At 37.0% G+C, this 21,872-nt stretch overlaps 1 protein-coding gene across 1 annotated transcript in view; it reads right to left on the bottom strand.

Annotated features, from left to right (window-relative positions):
* Positions 1 to 21,062, bottom strand: part of MUC6 (mucin 6, oligomeric mucus/gel-forming) — a gene marked incomplete at its 5' end in the record, with an annotated part of 31,507 nt that extends 10,445 nt beyond the window's left edge. The window contains 17 exons of the mRNA XM_066186972.1: positions 534 to 666; positions 1,318 to 1,412; positions 1,970 to 2,131; positions 2,983 to 3,120; positions 3,391 to 3,463; positions 3,804 to 3,908; positions 4,076 to 4,214; positions 4,527 to 4,647; positions 5,316 to 5,438; positions 6,230 to 6,437; positions 7,380 to 7,489; positions 7,871 to 7,958; positions 9,069 to 9,195; positions 9,799 to 10,039; positions 11,071 to 11,124; positions 13,361 to 13,423; positions 21,050 to 21,062. Coding sequence (XP_066043069.1) covers positions 534 to 666; positions 1,318 to 1,412; positions 1,970 to 2,131; positions 2,983 to 3,120; positions 3,391 to 3,463; positions 3,804 to 3,908; positions 4,076 to 4,214; positions 4,527 to 4,647; positions 5,316 to 5,438; positions 6,230 to 6,437; positions 7,380 to 7,489; positions 7,871 to 7,958; positions 9,069 to 9,195; positions 9,799 to 10,039; positions 11,071 to 11,124; positions 13,361 to 13,423; positions 21,050 to 21,062 — 1,993 coding nt within the window. The remainder of the gene's footprint in view (positions 1 to 533; positions 667 to 1,317; positions 1,413 to 1,969; positions 2,132 to 2,982; positions 3,121 to 3,390; positions 3,464 to 3,803; positions 3,909 to 4,075; positions 4,215 to 4,526; positions 4,648 to 5,315; positions 5,439 to 6,229; positions 6,438 to 7,379; positions 7,490 to 7,870; positions 7,959 to 9,068; positions 9,196 to 9,798; positions 10,040 to 11,070; positions 11,125 to 13,360; positions 13,424 to 21,049) is intronic.
* Between the last annotated feature and the right edge of the window lie 810 nt (positions 21,063 to 21,872).

The following is a 21,872-nucleotide window of genomic DNA, read 5'->3' as shown; positions in this document are numbered from 1 at the left end:
TCAATGCTTAATGCTTCCTGTTGCTTCTCCTGTGGATGTGGAGCTCTAGCAAAACATGTTGGAGACCAAGATTTAACAGCAAACTATGCAGCTGTTCAGAAGTTTCATGAAGGTTAAATACCTTACAGCTTTTTTGTGAATCTTGGAATTTAATAATGCAAAGGGAGGCTTAGCAGAAATATCAATGTATTTTTGAGTAACAGTGAAACGTGTGCCGATGTCTGAGTTGCAAAATAAGAAAATAAAATCTGTAGTCACTTTTCCCTAGTTCTTTCTCATTTTACAGGATAGCTTTATTTTTCTGCCTATTCTGTACCTTAATTATCAAGTTCTGGAAGCAACCACATGCTCAGCTTAAAGCATATGAATAATCCTTTTCATATAGTCTTGAAATAACAACCCTGTTCAGACAGACACTAGAAGAGTATCCAACAGTTGAATATTTGTTATCCAATTTCAGCTCTTCTTTCTGATCACTATTTCCTCATTACTCATATGACGGCAGATCACTAAGAGTTTGTTCAGGTACTTACTGCAATTGTCCATACTGCTCCTCCAGTTCTCAAGGATTAAGCCCATGGAACTGCATGCTCGTGCATATGATCCCAGAGCAGAACAAATATAAGGAAAGGTCTCTTCATAATTACAGGCCTGGTAGACACATCTCTGAAAGCCAATACATAGAGAGTACTTTGTTACTGGCGACCAGACATTTGGAAGTGCTAAACCCTAGAGGTATTAGAAAGATGTGTGGACGTGACATTTAGGGACGTGGTGTAGTGGTGGACTTGGCATTACTGTATTTAGGGCTGGATATAATGATCTCGAAAAGTCTTTCCCAACCAATACGATTCTATGCTGAATTACAGAACTAAGTCAAACAAGATACATATTATTGCTTAACTAAAACTGATGGAAAATATCTGAGTAACTGCACTGCTGATGTAAAAAAAATATACTTAGTACCCTAAAACATGCCTTTGTTTATTTGCTGCTTCTCATTTTTAATATTCAAACTGTTTTGTGTAGATTGGCAAATACATTGAGCTCAATTATGCACAGGGCAAAATCAGTACTTTGCACAGTTAAAGTTGTTGTCATGGACAACTGCAGCATGAGCAAAAATACTTTCTGATTCACAGGGATGGGACTGGTGCCTGTGGCCAGACTTTCAGTGTGGTGGAGACATAATTTTCAAAACCACACCTGTTCCCAAGCATCTCTGCATTGCTGATTCAATGCGTGGGACACCGTATATGAGTTCAATCTGGTTTATATTTGGACTCCCTCTGTACAACACCCATCATAACTTCCTACCTTGTAGAAAGGAATAGGGTTCACCACAGCATGGCATTTCTCAAACACTGTACCCTTCTTGGTCAGAATGGAGCAATGAGTCTCAGCAGATATTTCTAATGAAAAGAAACAATAACCATTAAAAAGGGAAAGTTAGGGGGAAAAAATTGAAAAGGAAATTTTTTAAAAATTTGGTATTTTAGGTGAACTTTTGGCAATGATGCACTGAACAATAGGGCACTTCTTAGCTTGTTAGGTTTCAGACTCTATTCTTGTAGAAGCAGCTCAACAGAACTTCTTTTTTCTTTTTCACCTTTATTTTTTTTTCTTTTAAGACCAATAGCAATAGAGACTTGGGAAGACAAAACCTGGATTTCAGTTTCAGCACTGCTGAGCAAACCTAAGACAACCGTGGACATTGCAATTTCACTAGACAGATCAAATCCCTCTCATTCATCATCTCAGTCGCAGATCTCTAGAACAGGATCTGATGAGCTTTCACTTGATACGTATTGTAGAAAGCAGAAATGATGTGTTGGTGACAGATTTTGTGATGTTCAACCCTCTCAGTCTCTGTTTCTGTCCAGCTCTCTCATTTTCCCTGGTAGGTGCTTATGGAAGTGTCTGGCAAAGCCAGCTGGAGAGATCAGTTACCCAGGCATCATCTACTTACTGTTCAGTTGGCTCAAAGCACAAGGGTCAGTCTCTCTCTCTAAGGCAGGATGGCAATTTCCTGCCCTCCAAGAATCTACAAACAGGGAGGCTGTCCCTTCAGTGATATCCATGCTAGTCATGAAGTCATCTGTAGTGTCTCCATTGTAATTGCCACACAAACCTGACAACATCAGAAATGCAAGGGACAGCGGAAATTAAAGAATGTGTGCACAACGGCCTATGGTTCATCCTATAACAGTGACAAAATTGATTCAAAAGCTTTACTCAGAGTGTCAATGAATACTCAGGTCAAGTAGCCAGAGCATCTTGATTAAGTGCACATTCAGTCACTGAGCCTCTGCCTCCTCAAGAGTGTCAGCTTCTAATCAATGACAAAATCATAGAGAAGTTTTTGCCTTTTATTTTAGAAAAAAATGGTTTTAAATAATATGTAAAATGCCCCTTAATGTAAAAGAGAAAGGCCGTGAAACACTTTCGAAGTTGCATGTTTTCTTACGTATATTAAATGCATAATGACAAAGAATATGTATACAGGCTTTTGTAAAAGCCAAAGCCCCTCTGTAATTCCCCATAATCAGAATGCAAAATATGCTTGTGTGGCTAATGTTGCTGTGCAATAAACATCTCCATCTGGTGATTACCAGCTGAAAAGCTTTTAGATTCTTATGCTCATTGTATTTACAGTGGTCATGCATTACATTCAAAGAACTGTGTACTCCAAGATGCAGACACCACAGACTTATTTTTTGCTCCTTCATTGTGCAGTAAAGCACATACCGAAAAAACACAGACATAAAATACAGAACAGCATTTTATTATGTATGAAAAATGGGACACCTCTTGTTTCTTTGATTCATTTTAAAGTTATTAGTGAAAAATCAGTTTCCCAATGCATGGAGTTTTTTTTCTTCGAATCTGGAGAGGAAAATTGATTTCCTAAAAGATGAATACTAAGTTTTCAAAATTACACTAACTACATTTTCTCCTTTGCAAGGGGACTTGTTTACTTACCTAGTGTTCTGCCTTTGAATTGTGATCCAACTTTCACGTAGGCCTGGAACACAGGTGATGTTTGAACTGCAAGTTCCAGCCCAAAGTTTGTATGCATCTGAACATACATGGAGGACTGTCTGAAAACAGTGATGCCTCCTGAACAAACAAGCAGGTTTAAAAATAGAGATGTTGGTGATACTGCAAGGTAAGGATTTTAACACATACATAAATGTTCTAGCACTCTGTCTACAACTCTTCTCCCACACACAACTCTCCACAGAGGAACAGATGCAGCAGGAAAGACTCTGACCTTCCTCCAAAACCCCTGGATATTAGCAATTGAAAGGTTGTGAAAAATGCTGGGTTGTGTAAAAACAGACATTTCATTTAATTTGGATATAACTTATATCTCCCTTTTTTTTTTACCTGATCTGTAAGGCAGCCGCTTAAGTTCATCATCATCAGTAAGGAGATCATTCTGAGAAATCACAATTTTGTCCTGTAAGAAGAAGACATGGAACCAGAAGTAACTATTTTTACAGATGGTATTTATATGTTAAGTTAAGCAACTATATTGTCGACAATCTACGTAAAAGAAAAAAACTTAATTCAAGCATTTTCTCATGTTATAACATGCTGCTTTTAGTTTTCACTTTGAAAATACCTTCCTGAGTTGATGTAGCAACTGAGATCTTTACTGTGTATACATAAGCAGAAACTTATCTTCAGTATTTATCTTTCATAATTTTTAAGTTCAAGCTACTAGCAATGACTTTGAGTGCTTATTTTGCTAATCTAGTGATGAAATGCTGGATGGAACCTATGGAGGGAAAACCTACCTTTGCAGATTGGTAAATTATAGCACTAAGTGATGTCTCAGAATGAGAATAACCAGTCTTATCATAAACAGCCATTAGGGTTCCATTGTGTGGCAGGCTGGAACTCTGGAGGGAAACAGGAAAGAGGAGTAAAATGATAAGCCTATGTCAGTATAACTATGATTTGTAGAATAAATGTGTATCTTATGAAGTCCTTTGTTCCAATAGGAAACCAAAGACCGACTACAATATATCCATTTGGTATTTTTTGTTTCTAGACTGCAGGAAATTACCTTCATAAGAACATAAGTGCAAACCCCATGGAATCGATATGGCCTCGAATCAAACGTGGTAACAAAGGAGCCTCCTTCCAACGAACACCTTCCAGGGCAGGGCAAATCTTTGCAGTTCCACTGACCCATCACACATTTACTGCAGAAAACAAGAAATTCTGTGTAAGGTTATTCTTTTCTTCACGCTCTAAAAACTCAGCTACTTCCTAGTAATGAAATAAGTCGTTTTTATCACTTTTCTCCTCATGTTTCTATGCTTCGATTTCCTTTGTCTACATATATCAGTTGAAGTTCTTCATCTTAATTCAAAGTTGCTGAACTCTTGTATGGATTGTCAGTAAACTTTCTCAAATCGTGAAAGGTGCTGCCCTTTGAAAGGTTAGGCAAAATTTTCCAGTTGTCTGGTGAAAGCACTTTTCATTCTCTCATAGAGGTATCTGTTGCTACTCACCAGCTCCTACAAGCTGCTTTCATTGTCTCACCAGGAGCATACGTTTTCCCATTCAGTGTACATGGACACTGGCTAATGTGAACACATGTCCGATTCTTCGAGATATCATCAAGAACAGTTCCTGCCAATGAAGATAAACAAGACATTTTTCCCCATCCTCACTTAGCCCTAAAGTTATTATGGCTTGAATGCTTTCTGAAAATAGCCTGAGAATGCTATTCTTGTATAGGCAGTGCCCATACTCGAAAATGTAACACACAGGAAATTTTCTCCTAATTAAAATGAAACTGAATATTCACAAGTGGCAACAGCTTTTGAGTACTTTTTCCATATGAAAGTGCAGTCAATTGTCCTATTTTGAAATGCAGATGATAGTAATAACCACAATTTCTGTAATGAGTTCATCTTGAATTATTTTAAAGGGAATTCACAAAATACCCATAATACTGCAGAAGTCCTCTGAAGTATGCTGCCTCTTCCTGGTGCCTGATCAGTGTTTCTTTAAGTAAAGAACTTTAGGCAAATGGCAGATCATTATCCCATCACAAACCATGACCTTGTGAGCAAAATGCATTCACAGCTCTGTTCTTGCAAAGAGTGACCAACCATCTTTAAGGACCACGATTACTCAAGACTCCAGTTACATTATGTTACCTGAGAAAGAGCAGTTCTAGCAGCACAATGCCCTGAAATGCACAGCTAGTTCATTATTTAGCAGTCCATTCCACTTGACTGGGTATGTGCAAAAAACCATTTGTGTGATCCATTAAGAATATGATGAAATGATACCTTCTGGACAAAAGCAGCCATAGGTACAGTGACTGGAACAGCTGTACTCTGGGTTGGAACAGGTTTTAATACAAGGAGAACCACATTCCTCATAGATTTGGTTCGCAGAACATTTTCCCACAGCTGCAACAAACAGTGGGAATGTTAAGATTTTTAAAGTGTAAACAGAGGAGAATATTTCATCTACTACCTAGCAAGGAAAAGACCTTCTGATTTCTGACACTAACATTCTTTTATCCTGCCTCAATACTCATCTAATCATCTGAGTATTCTGCTACCATTATAAACTCACTCTGGCTTTTTTTCATTTTTCTTGCCCCAAAAAATTGGAAACCATTTTTCAGAAGCTTGGAGAATGACAAACAGGCCATACTGCAGCCTAATGAAATACCACAAATCAGATTTTCTGTAGTACTTCAAGGTTTTATTTCCAATCAGTCATTGTAAATAAGAAGGTTGAGCACCTGTAAAATGACTATTGAAAATCATCTTTGAATAAAAGGAGCTACGGCAATGATTAGCAAAAAGGTTCAAAGACTTCAGGAGCTATTTAAAAGTACTATCTCTTCACTGTCTAATTTTCCAAGTACAGTAATAAGAAACCTGTGCTTAGAGCGAGCAACCTCCTGTAGGAAGTTTGAGAAGTTAAACAGTTTTCATTTGGTGGATGTTTATCTGTTTTATTGTCACTGATCTAGACAAAGGAGCTGTTTTGAGCTTCCTTCTTCTTTGAGATTTCCCTGCTCTCCTTCTTACAGCTTTATCAAAGACCACTGTTCTCTGTAGAAAATAATTTGTTTGATTAAAGACAGTACAGACTTTTTTTTAATATTCCAGTTATTTATCATTATCCCTTCATTTAAGACACATAAAAGTTAAGCATATTCTCTCATGAATAAACCATTTGAACTTACAGCAGAAGTTTTCAGTTCTCCAGTTAAACACCATTTGGTGGGACATAGCACATTGCCTGGAATACTCTGACAGTGTAGAGCAAGTGCAATTGTTTTGTCCTGGCTCACTGCAGTCCTGCATATCGAGCTGGCAACGAATGACAAACCTATCCTTGGGCACAATGCAGGTTGGTGACACCAAATTAAGTAGCTGAGAGCAGATCATGGCCTAAATAAAAAGAGAAAAAAATAATTGTTCCCAGTGTTGTTTCTTTCATATGAAAGCCACAATGGAATAACACTGCTAGTTATGATTTTCTTGTTGGTTTGTTTGCTTTATCCCCTGGAGTTTAATAGTGCGTATTTAATTTAAAATGTGTGAGAAACTTGCAGATAGAAGGGAATATAAATCCATTGTACAACAGAAGGAATTTGATATATTGAAATAATTCCACTTCTCATTATGTTGAAAATTAAGTCATTTTCTGTGCCATCAACCCCCCTAAACATGGCTGAGAATTACACAGAAGAAATGTGTTGTATCATGGCAATTCAGTTCCATGAAAAACATCCCAGATGTGAAGATCACAAAATTCATTCCTCTATGAGCACACACTTGCATTTCTGCTGCCTGTATGTTTGTGTTGCCTATCACACTGCCTACTGCAATGTAAGGTCTCAAAGGTTCTGAGGCACATTGATTTTCTGTTCATTTAGAACTGTAAGTGATGCCAGTTGATGGTGGTTGTCCCTGTTATCAGTGCTGTTTTCTGGTAATATGATTTAGGCATTGTGAACATCTTCAGATCCGTACAGCTTATGGTGTTAGGTCTCTTAGCTGTTAGATAAAAAGTTCTTACAGCTTCACTGATTTCCACAAATTTCCTGTGATGCCCTGCATGGAATTCCAGAAAGCTGTGAGCCAAATGCTGGTTGATTTTTATGAGTGATTTAAATCTAGCCTTAAAAACACCTGTGGGCTTTTATTCAAATGTATTTTAATGCAAAGAACTTGTTTTCTTTCTCGTATCACGCTATACTGATGTTGACTGTACCTGTTTTCAAGGAAGTCATTTTTATGAAACCACTGCCTCTCTCTTGTTGATTTCTATCCATCTTGTCCCCCCTGCTAAGAATCATGCTGCAGAGAAGCCAAGAAGAACTTTCTTACATATTTTTTGTGAGGAACGTTGGAAATTGGTATCTCCTCGGACAGGCAGATCTCTGATGGATCATCCATTTTTTGTAATGCAGCAAATTTATATGTGTCCAGCAATTTACCTGGAAATTGAAGGGTTATAATTTGTCAGGAAAAAAAAACTTCATTGATTTGTTTACTTGTTGCTGACTTTACTCTTTGACTGTTAAATGTCCTACTAGTTAATCCTCCCAATGATGACAACTGCCTCTTGTGGAAGTCAGGAGAGTGTGATCCTTACCACCTGTTTCAAAAGATAAGAGTCTTTATGACTTGTGTGAGGAACCCACTGTATTATGCTTACAGGAGATAACAAAGTGTAGAATAATTGTCTGAGGTATGTTGGTGCCCTATTGGACTGCTTTTACTCAATTCTGAAACATAGCAATGCTATCACATTATTCAATTTTCAACTTTGACTCACTTTGACTTGTTCTTCTGTCTGAAATGTCCTTGTCTCTTACCTTCACTTACAAATTCATTCAATTCATAACCATCATAGTTCCCACACATTCCACACGTTTTCCCCATGTATTTTTTTTCAGCCAAAACCTAAAATAAAATAGAACAAAACATTTAAAAGGATCAGCCTAAGTAAAATAATCTATACAGCAATACCTTTCTCAAACAAATTCAGTTCAAGCACCCAATTAAAAGTGATTCTTCTCATTAATTTCCATGACTTTTCTGGGGGAAGAATTTTGTAAGCAGTGAAGTCTTTTCCCAATAGGCAAATAGTGATTTTTAAAAATTCGTATTTAATAAAAAGAATAAGATTTGAAGACAAAGGGAATTGAGGGGGGATAACATTCTAAGGAGCCAGGAAAAAAAGAAAATAATGCTGAAGCCTTGCTAATATCTTTGTGGACAGAGCACAAATTTCAGGTTTCTTCTCTTATGAAATTTAAGGTTACAGGAAGAAAATCTATTTTCAGAAGAAGGTTATTCAGTTCTCCATTGTTTTGAAGACTAAAATGGTAATATTACTACTGCCTACAAATAATGAATTATTATGAAAATCTTAGAGAAATAAAACCATATTCTTTGTATAGTCAGATTAACCCATCACAGTAGCATTTTCTCTCAGTATGTAATAATAATGCTGATAAATCTCCTAGACAATTTTCTACATCTCCTTGTTTTAGCAAACTTAATAAATTTAGAATTCAGTGTCTTTTGTGGCAATATTATTGCAGGTCACACTGAGAAAATGTATTTGGGATTTTGAAGGGAAAATCTGAAAAGACTCAGAAAAAGGAAAGCTCAAAGAAACTGGTAGAAGCACTCGATGTTTGAAACCAAAAGACGTCCCAGGGAAGCCCAATAAAAAAGACTAAACTATGGCATACAGTATTAAGCACTGCACAACTTTAAACAACACCTCTTAAGCAAAACATTGCAGCTGCTGGAATACCCTGAGGAAAGATTAAAATGTGTGAAAGTATCCACAAATCTCAGCACTGGTGGCTTTAGCTAACTACCAATGCTGCAAGCGAAAGTAACATGCAAAATTGTTTATTTCAAGAGGAATGGCTAAAACAGGAAAAGAATAAATATGAAAATATGAAAACACATGCAAAAGCACCCATAAGTTCAGAGAGTTCTTGCCATTCCAGTAAATCAGTGATAATTTTCTTTGCTCTATGAGAACATTTTACTAACCATGAGGTAGTCGTCATTGTTCCACATGACCACCAGTTCCATCTCCATCAGCTTGGCTACCAGGCGGATGTTGCGTCCATAAGGTGCTATTTGGATTCCATTGCTGGTGTAAGGCAACTGAATGACACTGAAATAGGGTGAGAAGAGAAACCAACCTCATAGCAAGATTATGCAGGTATCAGTTATTTATTTTGGATATGATATACACACAGTCTGAGTACTTGCAGTAACATGAAACAGATTTTTTTTCCTTTTTAACTGTGACATTTCAAAACACATGAAAGTTTGTTTTGATTGAAAATCCACGTCAGAAGTTTCATAGAAGAATCACCAGCAAATGGGTTGCACAGTGATTGTACTACTGACTATGTTTGCACAGGACTTGGCATCTTCACTGGGTTCGATTTTATTAGAGCACAGTAATATGTTTCAAGAACTTGTAACCATGAAGTTAGTGTGGTGGAACTAATGCTGATTATGCCAAGGAGATTTTATGGCGTTTTAATATAAGAATTATGACTGAAAACTGACAAGAGCAGAGAAACCCATAACGAGAATGTTGTAGAGTGTGAATGCTTGATGGGAAGCAATGGGAGTAGAGTCCAGTTAGGTGCGTTAACTTCAGTAACTTGTTCATTCATTTTTGACACAAAGCAGCCTTTAGTGCACCTGCTATGTAATTCCTTGCCTTCTCTAAACACTTCATGCCCCATTCATGGCAGAATCTTACCCAACATTCCTGACAGAAATGCTGCCTTTCTCAACAATGACAACAGAAGGTCCAAGCTCAATAATGATCCTTGCAATTTTTTTGTCCAGCCCACGACGGAACTGAATGTTGAAGTCTGGGCTGGTCTCATCACATACAGTTGCAAAGATGTAGTTGCAAGTCCCAGTGAAGTCATACTGGTATTTGTCAAAGGTTGAAAAATGCCCTCCTCCCCAGGTAGAACAGGAATCCTTGCTCAAAACTATATGAGAAAGAAACATGGATTTAGCATATTTGCTCATTCTGATTAGCATTTCAAATAAAAATATTAGGACAAGCTATTAAGTTTTTACTCGGATGAATTCTGTAAACAACATTCTAGCCCTCTATTTGTTTTGTTTTGTTTTTTCTTTTGTAATCTCAAAATTTTACCTCAAGTCAGGAAGTGAAAAAATATTAGGAGTGAGAGCAATATTCTCATGTACCATAAGCAGAGAAGAATTCCCTAACTTCCTGGCTTGGGAAAAACCTGTCCAACTCCTATGGGTAATAAGAAGATTTACCTTCTTATTTCAGTGTGCTAGATCTGTTTGCAAAGGTGACAGCTTGCTACTGGACAGAGCTTAAACATCTCAGGCACAGCATTTACCAAACTATGGCATTACTGTATCACAATTAACTGCACAGTCAAATCACCAGATATCCAAAGACAGTCTTCAAATCCCAACTTGTAATTCCACACCCTTTGGGCTGTGTGTCTGTCTGACAAAGTTCCAGCCAGTTTTATAAATATATGGAATATTTTAATCAGTTTTCATTTTTAAGAAGTAGTTTGGAATGTTAATTCTGAATAGACAGATTTTCAGATGTGGAAATGAGTAAAAAAAAAAAAAACCAAAAAATACAACAACAACAACAACAAAAATACAACTCCAGCACTTGCTGTTAGATAGTTCTGCACCTACTTATACCATTTGAATACTCCCTCTGAAGCTGATAATTTACTAAAGTACCTAAAATCATGTCTTCAATTCTGTATTTCCAGACTTAGATTGCTACTTTCATTTTTAAATTATTTTTGCTTATGGTATTACATAAAGCTCATGTATTTTAGAATATATCTTAGAGTTACAAACTATCAGATAAGTTTATCAAAGTCTACATGCCATTTACATTTACTGTTTTAAAGCCAGAACATTTCTTTTAACTCTAAAGGAGAGATCAGATAACTATAGAATGCTACTGGTTTTATCCTGGTCGTGTAGAAAATACTGTTTCCCAATGAGCAGTTACCTGTTGGCAAAAAGTACTCCTCTTCCACACTTCTGTTCTGTCCTGAAGGTCTAACTGGAAAATAGGAATTGGCTGATTGTTATCATTGATCCTTCATGCCCAAGTCCAGCTGGTTTAATATTCTGTGCCTGAGTGATAGTGACCACCAAACCCCAGAGTGTGCCAAGGAATGATTACCCAGGGCTGCACAAGGGTCAGAGTGCAAGAGGTGCCCCTTCAATAAGTACAGGAGCACGGTCACTGTATTTGTTTTTATTTTAATCTTATCAAAGAAAAATAACAAATGGGAAGGTCAATAACTCAGAAGTTCAAATCCAGATTATGTGTTTGTCTTTTGAATTCAGCTTTTGCTAAATAATATCTAGGGACTTTCTTTTAATTAGTCTATATCCATGCTCTAGTGCTTCTCTTGTTGTAAGAACAGACAGCAGACAGAGATGAGTTCCTGAATATTTGGGAAATTTTTTGTCTGGTCAAAAGTCTTTCAACTACTTTTATTTTTAGTAAAAATTCATGTAGCTTTTCCATGCTTATACTGAATGAGAATCCTCCTAATTCAAGTCACTCTCAGTTTCTTCTGCCTAAAGAAATGCTTATTATAATAAACTTTCATTTTATATAATTCATTTTGTTCTACACCTCCACATTTCCCCGAAACTGGCTAAAGAATTTCATTCATCCATTGATATGCAACAAGCTTTGGAATAAAGAGAATTGCTTTCTAATCGTATGCAAAAGTAAAGCACGATATTTTAGTGTAAAACATTTAAATAATGAATTACTAGGAAGATTGTCTGTAAATAGAACAGGATAGAAAAAAAGTTGGAATATTAGGAGTGATATCCTAGTTATTTTAGAAGGGATCTTGTGAAAATTTTGTGTTTACAGAAGGGCCATAGCCTTCTGTATCCCATAGGGGAGGAACATCACATCCTGTAAAATCATCATAGCATGATGACATTTATTCATTGTTGCCATGGACATGGAAAACTAAATAAATGACTATTGAATGAACTTCAAATTTAGAAGTCAGTGCCTCACATTTCTTCAGAAAAGGCCTTGTGGAAAAGTGTATTGGTTCTGCCCAAGGGTTGAGGTAGCTCTGTATTTTATTTCCAGCAGTGACCATTAACAGCCTGCCCAAGGGAGGACTACCATCAGATCAGGCATATATACTTCCACAGATATTCCCTCAGTCACCAATTATTTTCAGTTCAGGGAATTTTGTGAGGCTATTAAGATTTTTCTGCTTACTCCTCCCTTGTGTTCTGGCTTCCAAGTCCTTGTCCACCATCATTTTGAACAGAACCAAAATTTCCTTGTAGCAGAAAATTCCACAATAACTACAGTCAAAATTTGCCATTAAATTTTAATTATTAGTGAACATTTTAAGGGTACCTGCCTTTCTAACCATACTTCTGATAGCTAATATTTTAAAGCTATAATATGCTATTTTTTTGTTTCTTTGTTTTGGCATTGCATATTGTTTTACAAAAGTAAGATAGCAGTGTCCTACTATTTGTATTTCTCAGACTCAGGAAGGACTAGCACAAATTTCCAGTAAGTAGGTGGCTGGAGTTAATTCTGCATACAGATTTGGATGGATGCACACAAGCCATTCTTGGGAGTTAAGGGAAAACTGCTGGTAAACTACCAGAAGTCTGGCAGCAGCTGGCAGAGCTGAATGCTGAAGCTGAGATCTGTCCTACTCTGACCCCTCCTCTGGCTGCTGGCAACAAAGGTGAGGAAGAAGTATTCCACACTCTGATTGCCTATTTGCACATAAGTTTGTTTTAACCTGAAATCTTTAAAATCATTTTCACAGATTTAATCTATATGGAGAATGAGCTTTATTTAGTTTCCTGGATTTTGCAGTACCAAAAGAATCCATATCCTAAATTTTTAGACACTATTAGGCAGTAATATGTAGGAATGAAAATCAAACACACCACGCAGATTACCCCAATAGCATATTTATAAATGTGGAAGGCTATTAAACTGTTCACAGTTTCTATCCTTAGGCATCAAAACCTCAGCATGGCACACTTAAGCACTTTCCATTTAGTTTAAAATATACCACAGTGAGACAACGCATTTTACAATCTTTTTACATGCAAAGTCTTCATTTGGAATTTCTAAAATTTAATGCTTCAAAACATACGCTCCTTGAGGCAAAGACTTATTTTTATTATGTGGTTTGTACAGCGCCTTCTGGAATATGGACTTGATGCTGAATAGAGCTGCCACTCACACTTAAATGAAAACATTAAAAACCAGGTCAGACACTTACTTCTTTGCAGAGATTCTTTCTGTTTCTGGAGAAAAATGGGGGACCAATAATTTCCTTCAAAAGCTGTGAAAGGAAAAAGACAACACAATGAAGTTATCCTCTGAGCAAAAGGAAGTTGAGTATTTGTATATTTATTTATTTTTAAGCATGCGACAAGTCAAAGCAGGGTTAGCACATATGAATTTTGGTCTGTCACACAAATCTGAATGGAAATTATCATGGAAAAATCACATAATTCCTATTACATAATTAAGTCAGAGAAAATTCTTCTGTAGCCCTCAAATGTTATCAAAATTTGCCAAAAATCCTATGCAATATGAGACCTCCTATATTTCATACTAAAATCCTGTGATCCTGTTAAAAAAAGTGGGATAAATCTTTCCTCATGTTTTGGAGTTCTTGTTTCACCATGTGGGTAGAACTAGTGGAGGGAATGGCCAAAAGTGTGAAAATATGGGGAAAGTATTGTCCTGTGTGTCCTTCACAAGAACCATGGGATCTGGAGCTAAAGAGCAGGAAATCCCCCGCTCACGTTAAGGCAGAATGATGTAAGCTGTCACCTGCTCCTTTCCATGCACCTCTTCACAAAGCCTAGTTTGGTTAGGAGAAGCCAAGGAATGTTTAGCAAATGCTGAGTGCAGGGTGGTTCCTCTTCCTTGTCAAATACAGACCTGCTGCATGAGCACAACTGCTCCACACTCTCACACATACCCAAAGGCTCTTTCACCCAGCATTTTCCTCCAGCACTGCTGGAGTGAGCTCTCAGAGTCAATAGCTGGGTGGTAAAAACCAAAACAAGATGCAGGAATAAAGATCTGAGGTGCTTCAGAAATGTGCTGGTCATTTTTAAATTTTCTCATGTCTGGTATTTCTTAGATAGCAAGAGCAAGTATCTTGTAGAAGCCACGTAATTCTCTATTACATGTTTAGGATCTTTTGCAACATAGAAAATGTTGTGGCAGAAGGTTTCTTTCACCAAATAAACCAGGCCAAATCCACATACATATCTATATATACACTACAGCTCTGCAGGGTGCTGTTGCTTCCTTGGAAACTGCAGTGAGTGGAAGCCTCCAGGGAGCTCACCAGCTGTAGCAGACTCTCAGCCAATTCCACGCTGTGTTGCTGAAGGTACGGTAATATTTGCCATGTGCTACCTCAAGGGCTGCACGAAAACAGGTGAGGCTCTGCCTTTTATGTAAGGCCAGGTTAAAGCACAAGAGGGAATTTTGGAACTGAGTGTTTCAGCACATCCTTTTGCTTTGGATCTCAGATCCAGACATCTCCAGCATTCCTATCGGCCTATACCTCAATTCTTCTATGAAACAATACTAGCTGAAAAAAAGATGTTATCTGGATAAACTAATCTAAATAAAAATTTAGAGCTAAAATACTACACCGGAATATATACATGGAATCGTATACAATGAATATTTAGGCATAAGGGAAATAAATCAAGTCTATAAGTTCAGTGACAGAAGTGCTCTCATCCTAAATGTTCCAACAGCTTAAAATGGCATTTATTTCAGCCGCTCCCAAGTTGTCTGACACACTCATCACAAAATCATTATAGATCCTACTCATGCTGCCTTGCTGTCTAGAATTGGTCAGCACTGGCCAATAATTGTTTGAAATTTTGCCAGTGTTTTAGAAAACATCCACAGTTGGCCTGCAACTCAGCAGGCATTTCCAAAATCCAGCATGCTCCTTCCAAGTTCCTAGTGAACCGTGCATCGCAGTAAGAACACCACAAAAAGGAACGGTCAGTTTGTGGCTTTCAGGTAACACGCTTCATGCCTAGAGTGGGTGCTGCCTTTTCTGAGCACCTCATTTTGGATACCTGCATTTGTTCAGTAATCTATTGTTGTTGGTTTTACAGTTTTCCAATGGTTACAGTTTAATCCTAAACTTACACTACATGAATGGGATTTAGGAGGGTGTAACACCTGCCTTCCAAGGATATTAGATTTGTAGGAATTGAATATATGCCTAAAACATTACTTCAAGTCAGATCTATCTAGAGATCTTGATGTAAAGCAAAATGTCTAATGAGTAATGGACAAATATTTTAGATTAGAACAGAAAAATCAGTTTACAAAGCTTGTTTGTTAGCATTTCAAACTCAAACATCTAAGCATGGCAAAAAAAATTTAACACATACTTCAGGTTTGGTATTTAGATTAAATTTGAGCATAATAATCATCCCGGATTATATGGAGGTGTAAAAGAGTTAGATTGAAAACAACTATGGACGTGAAATCCACTTTAACTTTTTGCCCAAAAAATGGCTAATAAAACAAACACAGAGCCATTTGCTGACTATATGCCAATCAGTCTGTATCCTGTCAGATCATACTATATAATTACAGTACAGTAATCATTCTCAGCATTTACATTCTTTTTCTCACACTTATTTCTGAAGAGAATAGTTAAATCTTCCTGGCAATGTTATCAACCATTCAGAGGCACACAAAGTGGCAGATCGTACAGATGTATCAAGTGCTACGGCTATGCAGAAGAAGCATTTTGCAGTCACTTGAGAGTTTTTCATTTCAAAGGTTGTCTCAGTGTTAAACGAGATTTCTAAAGTACTGAAATCTTTCTTACTGACATTTTACTATTACTGCAAGTATTCTGTTTTCCTGTGAGAAATGACTTATTGAATGATATGACTGAATGGATTATTTTGAATTATCTCAATAGAAATACTTACTTCGAATTATCTCAGTAGAACTTCAACCAGAGTTTCACTTCTCTTGGATAAAGGAAGGTTTTACTTCCAATTCCCACTTTACTCCAGCTGGCCAACTTCCTTGAGAATTATATCTGTTGAAGTGCAGTTTTTGTGTGGTCAGCCTGTCTAGCTCATGGCAGTAACGCAAGCTAGCCAGGGAACATGATTTACTATGAAGAAATAGATAATTTTGTTCCCATACTATGGTTACTATGAAACATCCCTATGGGAAAATTTTATGTTGTAATGGCTTCAATCAAAGTATCTCACATCAGATAAACAAATGAAAACAAAACATTGAAATGAAATCTTTGTACTTCCAACTTGCAGAAATAGTTTAAATCTTTGTTTTGTAAAGGGTTCAGTTTTTCTCTTCTAATTTGAGACAAACAGAAATGTTGAAATGTCAGATGTTCTGGAAAGGAAAAGAACTTTAAAACAAATTAGAGAAGTCTAAAATTAAATTTAACACTGAGGGTACTGGTAGAGCTGTAGCTGTAATATGAGATCAGTTGCATATGTTCATGATTATTTCTCTTCAGTATGAAATTATTAACTCCCTTTGTCTCTTGCAAACATAGATATGTGAACACCACAAATCAAGGTGACTTCCTAGTTACATACTTCATAAGAAAAGGTATGACTGTATACAAACCTCTCAAAAGGATCCTTGCAGTTTTGATTATTGAAATAGCTAAAGAGGTGAAGCCTCAATTAATTCAATGAGTCAGCACCTCTTATTAAGCAAAGGCTAGAACTAACAGTTTAAATCAGGTTTGAAGCTTCTGCAGATTTTTTTACTCAAGCTAACGCATGTTTACTGATTTTCTTAAGCTATCACCTTCCATCAGGCTTCACATCAAATTATCAAATATATGTCCTTACACTCAATATTTATGTTTACAGCTCGAGACAGACTCAAGGTACAGAATTTGGATGCAGATATATGAAGAAGAGAATAAAGTCCTGGCTTTGATCTGACTCATTCTACAGAAACAACACTTGGATCTAGAGTTCAAACAATGAGCACCCTGCTCAGTGTTGTCCAGTTTAAGAATGTGCAGATCAACATCCAAAAACTGTCCAATTTCAAATCTCTCCTTGACAGAATGAAATCTGTTTTCACAATCTCCAACCTTTTGAGGCATTCCAAGGACCTGAAATATTGACACATCCCAAGGAGAAAACTGCTCTGTAAGAATTTTCTAGATCCTGCTTCTAGGGTTTTTATCTTTAAATTCAACTTAGTCCTTTGTAGAAGAAGTTCTGATTTGTGATCGCCAAGTTTACATATAAAGCTTGTGGCTGTGTAAGTGCCTACAGCAATTTTCTATTTGATTGCAAGTATTTATATCAATGCATCTATCATCTAGAAAAGGAAAGTCATGTAGGTTAAGAATTGGCTCTTGCAGGCAGCAAAACTTGGGGTTAGAACCCACGTTCAGGCCCTTGACTTGATATGGGTTACAATGGTGTTAATACAGTGAATGGAGTTACACCTGATTTATAACAATACAGCTGAGGTTAGAAATTAGCTCTGAGAGTTTACTAAATGGTTGAGTTGCTTGTATTTTTATTTATTTTCATGCTACAGCTAAATCAGTGATTTAAGAGCAATAAATGTCGCCGTGCAATTTGAACTATATGGTTCGTTAAATGGAGTAAACACAATACAGAAGAAATAAATTTAACTTTGTTTAACCTAAAGCAAGTGAAGTATGCTTTTTAGCAGCTTGAAAACTTTTCTTGAAATTCTAACTGTAATAACTGGTAATTAAAGAGAATATGCAGAAGAGATTAAAAAAAAAATCTTAAGCAATGCCAAACCATGGCAAAAAAGGCTTATTCTCAAAAAAATCCACTGATAACAGCACCAGAGGAATAATGAGTGAGGCAGCCCAGTAGCTAGAGAGCCATTGAACTTACCAACCAAATCTGGTTTTAGAAATTACACATTCATCTGGTATACAGGTGGGTTGGATCAAAAAAGTAAGACAGACTTCTTAGAAACACCGAAGGATTGTATTGAATAATATATGGACAAATACATGAAGTCATGTAAATTTTTTACCAATTCTGCCTGTTTCAGGCAAACAGAACCATTTGCCTGATTTCCAGGATTCTTTCTATCACATCGTTCTTCAAAAAAGAAATGACATCACATAGCTCACACTTAATGCTTTTTGCAGTTCACAAACAAAGAAAAATGATTTTCATTATCACTCTACACAGAAGATATACAATATCTGCAATGACATCACTCAGACACTGGATCATGAACATCTAAAAGATGAAGGCACTTGGCAACTTAGAAACACAACAAAAGTCCATTAAAATATTCCCTGTATCTAGGGAATGAGTTTTAGGGAAGGATCCAACAAATGAGTAACCGACTTTCTGAAAGAGTAAAGAACAAATAATTTTATTTCAGTTATGTGTTTATTAAATAACCTGTTGTGTTTTAAGATGAAGCAAAAGAGAAGCAAACATGTAAACTGAATTCTGTAGGTTGTGGGAAAGGAGAACAAACCCTGAACCTCATGTGATGTAGTACTACAGTATTCCTTCAAGCCATGTACCAAGAGGAGAGCCCAGGCACCTCGGACTTACCGTCAGAGTGCAGGAAACTGCAGAAGATGAGCAGTACCAGTGTTGGGAGCATGATGCACGCCCTGCCTGGGGCAGTGTCCTCAGTGCTCCCCTCTGTTCCAAGCAGGCAGTGCCAATGCTGCCACTTTCTAGGCTGCCCTCTTCAAGCTTGGATGCTTTATATATAGAATTGCAATGCCCTCCCTCATTCCCACAGCTTGCAGAAATTGCAACAGCAGAGTACCCGCCAAACAGGATCTCCTCTTTATCAACTTCAACACACCTAAAAGCTACTTAGAAAAAGAAGAAAAAAGAAAATGCAAACCTCCTCCAGTTCATTATCATTCATGCAAGGTTTTTTATAATGGCTTCTATTTGTAACAGCTCAAACACCTTTACCTGCCTTCACTGAACAAATTTGGTATAATACCCAAAAAGACAAATAATACACAAATTATGTTCACTAGCTGATAAGGAAAGGAATAATATTGGACCAGCACACAAAGTGGAAGAATGAAGTGCAGGAGTTTTGGAACTGCAGAAAAGACTGTGTGAATAAAAGATGGTAAGACATGAATGAACAGAGATACAGATCTCAGATTTTTGTATTAACTCTTCTTTCATCAACTTCCATTCACACTCTTGTGTGATTGTGTTCATCTCTCCCTTGTGTGACCTTTAAAGCATACTGATAAACTTTGCCTGGGTAAAGAGGTGTGTCCGTGGCACAGCTGATTTCCTGACTGTGTAAGGGAGCTAAGTAAGCCCTTGCCCACCACCTTGGCACTGCCAAGGGCAGAGGGCAAACTCTGTTCCAAAACGGGCCAGACTATTGCACTGTGGTACTTTGGAAACTTGCACAAGTTAATCTCCACCTTCCCGCCAACATCACAGATCAATATCACTTCTGCTGCACTTGAATGTCTCCACATTAGAGGCAAAATGTTGAAAGAACTGGATATGTTCAAAGCATCACTGACACCACTGATTTGACAGTAAAATAAGAACTTGCTTGATTCTGTAATTTTTCATTAGCAAAGTAACTGCTTGTGGAAAAATAGTCTCAATAAAAGAAAACTTTCTCTATAAAATATAAAATGCATAGGTTCTCTCTCCATATGAATTCCTTCAGCCTTTCCTGTTTTCACCTATGCAATACTGAGGTGAGCCTCTGAAGGAGTGGGAATAGATGGGGCCTTTTCCTTGGCAATCTGCCTACACAAGAGGCACCTCCTCTGTCATCCCCACCGATATCACAACCACCATATCATAAGCCATGCCCACAGCTGCCAACACTTTGCATGCCCAGGTGCTTCCCAGCATCCACAGGCAGTGCATTAAGGGTCACAGAAGGGAAGATGAGGGAAGGTCAGGCCAGCAGAGTGAAAGGGAAGGGAAATTCTCAGAGCTCCCTCTTCTGAGTGGTGGGACGAAGCCCAGGAGAGACAGTGACTTAATATAATTTCAGCCCTATCTCAACATGGTTGTAATTAAAATAAGAACATTAAATTTTGATTGACATGAAGGTCTGCCATTTTGGTTTTCAGGGTCGGGTTTTTTTTCCCTTACTACTCCCAATTCCTCTCCCCAGAAACAGAAGGTGGATGAAGTATATGGCTGTTGATAATAGAATTGCAACCCTAAATTTTAAAATTTCTGTTGAAAATTTTTTGCATCTGCCTTATAAAAGCCCTAAAGTAAATGAACAAAATCACTTGTCACTTCTGAAAATCATGATCAAAGTGAAAAAATCCTAAGTCTTCAAAACAGCCTCTAACCAGACTGATACTATGAGAAATATATAATTAAGATTTCACAACTGTACATATCATATTATTTCTGGCAAATCAGCTCTAAGTTCATATTAATGAAATCCAAACCAGAATTAAATTTTTCCACTTCTAAGAAGTATCTTCTTTATGAAGATAAGGGACTACAATGCTCCCTAGCAACTCAAACTTGATAACTGATAGTATCAGGCAGAAATTTGCCTTTCTCTTACAGATGAGACAAAAAAATTTCATCATTGTTGTCAACTAGGATTTTTTTTGTAATATATGTTCATAATCTTTCTGTCAAGCAGTAATAAATTAAAACAGCTGACATCAATGAGCATTTCATGACTTCCTCATTTGAAGAGCTGGGCACTTGAGAGCATCACTTTTACTATCAAAGGTGGCAGACTGAGACATCATGGAATTAAAATCACTGCTAACATTTAATTTTCCTCGTCCATTACCATGGCTTCAATCTTTTCTCTGTAGCCTCTATGTTTACTGAAACCTTTTATTTCTTTACTATATGAAGCTTACAAAATTGTCAAGAAATGCACATACTGACAAAAGTTATTACAAATATTTACCCACCATGTTGCTGTTTTCAGTTCCCTGTATTTGTAGCAACATTCTTAGCTGAACTCATTCTGTTGGAGAAGTCAGGATATAGACATTATCTTCAGCTTTCCTGGAAGGAATTTCAGTGAATCAGTCTAAATACTTATGATTCAGCAAGTTATTATTTTATGGAAACATCCAGTAATGATGTGAACACAGTTAATCAAAAGGATCCATCTACAACTGCATTTAAGTCAGGACTCCAGACCAAGAAAAAAGCATTTGCTTGAGGACTATGAGAAGCAACCAAGTTCACAGTGTACAGATAATTATTTTACGTGGAAGAGCTTTGTGAAAAACTGTGTGCCCAGCTGCAGTCAGAGAATGATGCCTCTAATTAATGTGGGGGTTTTTCCCATTTAATAATTATGATTGGTTTAGTAACATAATTTGTCAGAAACTGCTGTTGCACAGGAGAGCAGAGATTGTTGGGGCCATATTTAGTACCCAGTAACAGTTTCTCAGTATTGAAATACAGTTTAGTTTCCAGCATCGTGTACACTTCTGGAAGATTTTGAAATGTCAAAGGAATTTATGTAAGCAAGATATTACACAAATTGAGAAAATTATAACACTTTAACTAAGTAATAGACTATCTTGCCTGCAGCTTAATTACTCCAGGAATTTATAGGTGTATCAATCACAGAGTATTTTAATGCTTTTATGCAGATTGCTAAGAAAACATTCCACTTCCTGTAATATACATATTGTATATTATTTTAGCAGCCTCACATATTTCTTGGATAAGTAGCTATATATCTTTTAAAAGAGTCAGATGAAAATATGGCATTTGATT

This window comes from Chamaea fasciata, unplaced genomic scaffold (assembly GCF_029207755.1).
Source record: "Chamaea fasciata isolate MVZ Bird 193981 ecotype frontalis unplaced genomic scaffold, bChaFas1.0.hap1 SCAF_7, whole genome shotgun sequence".
NCBI classification, from domain to species: Eukaryota; Metazoa; Chordata; class Aves; order Passeriformes; family Sylviidae; genus Chamaea; species Chamaea fasciata.
This window is presented reverse-complemented; position numbering and strand designations above follow the sequence as displayed.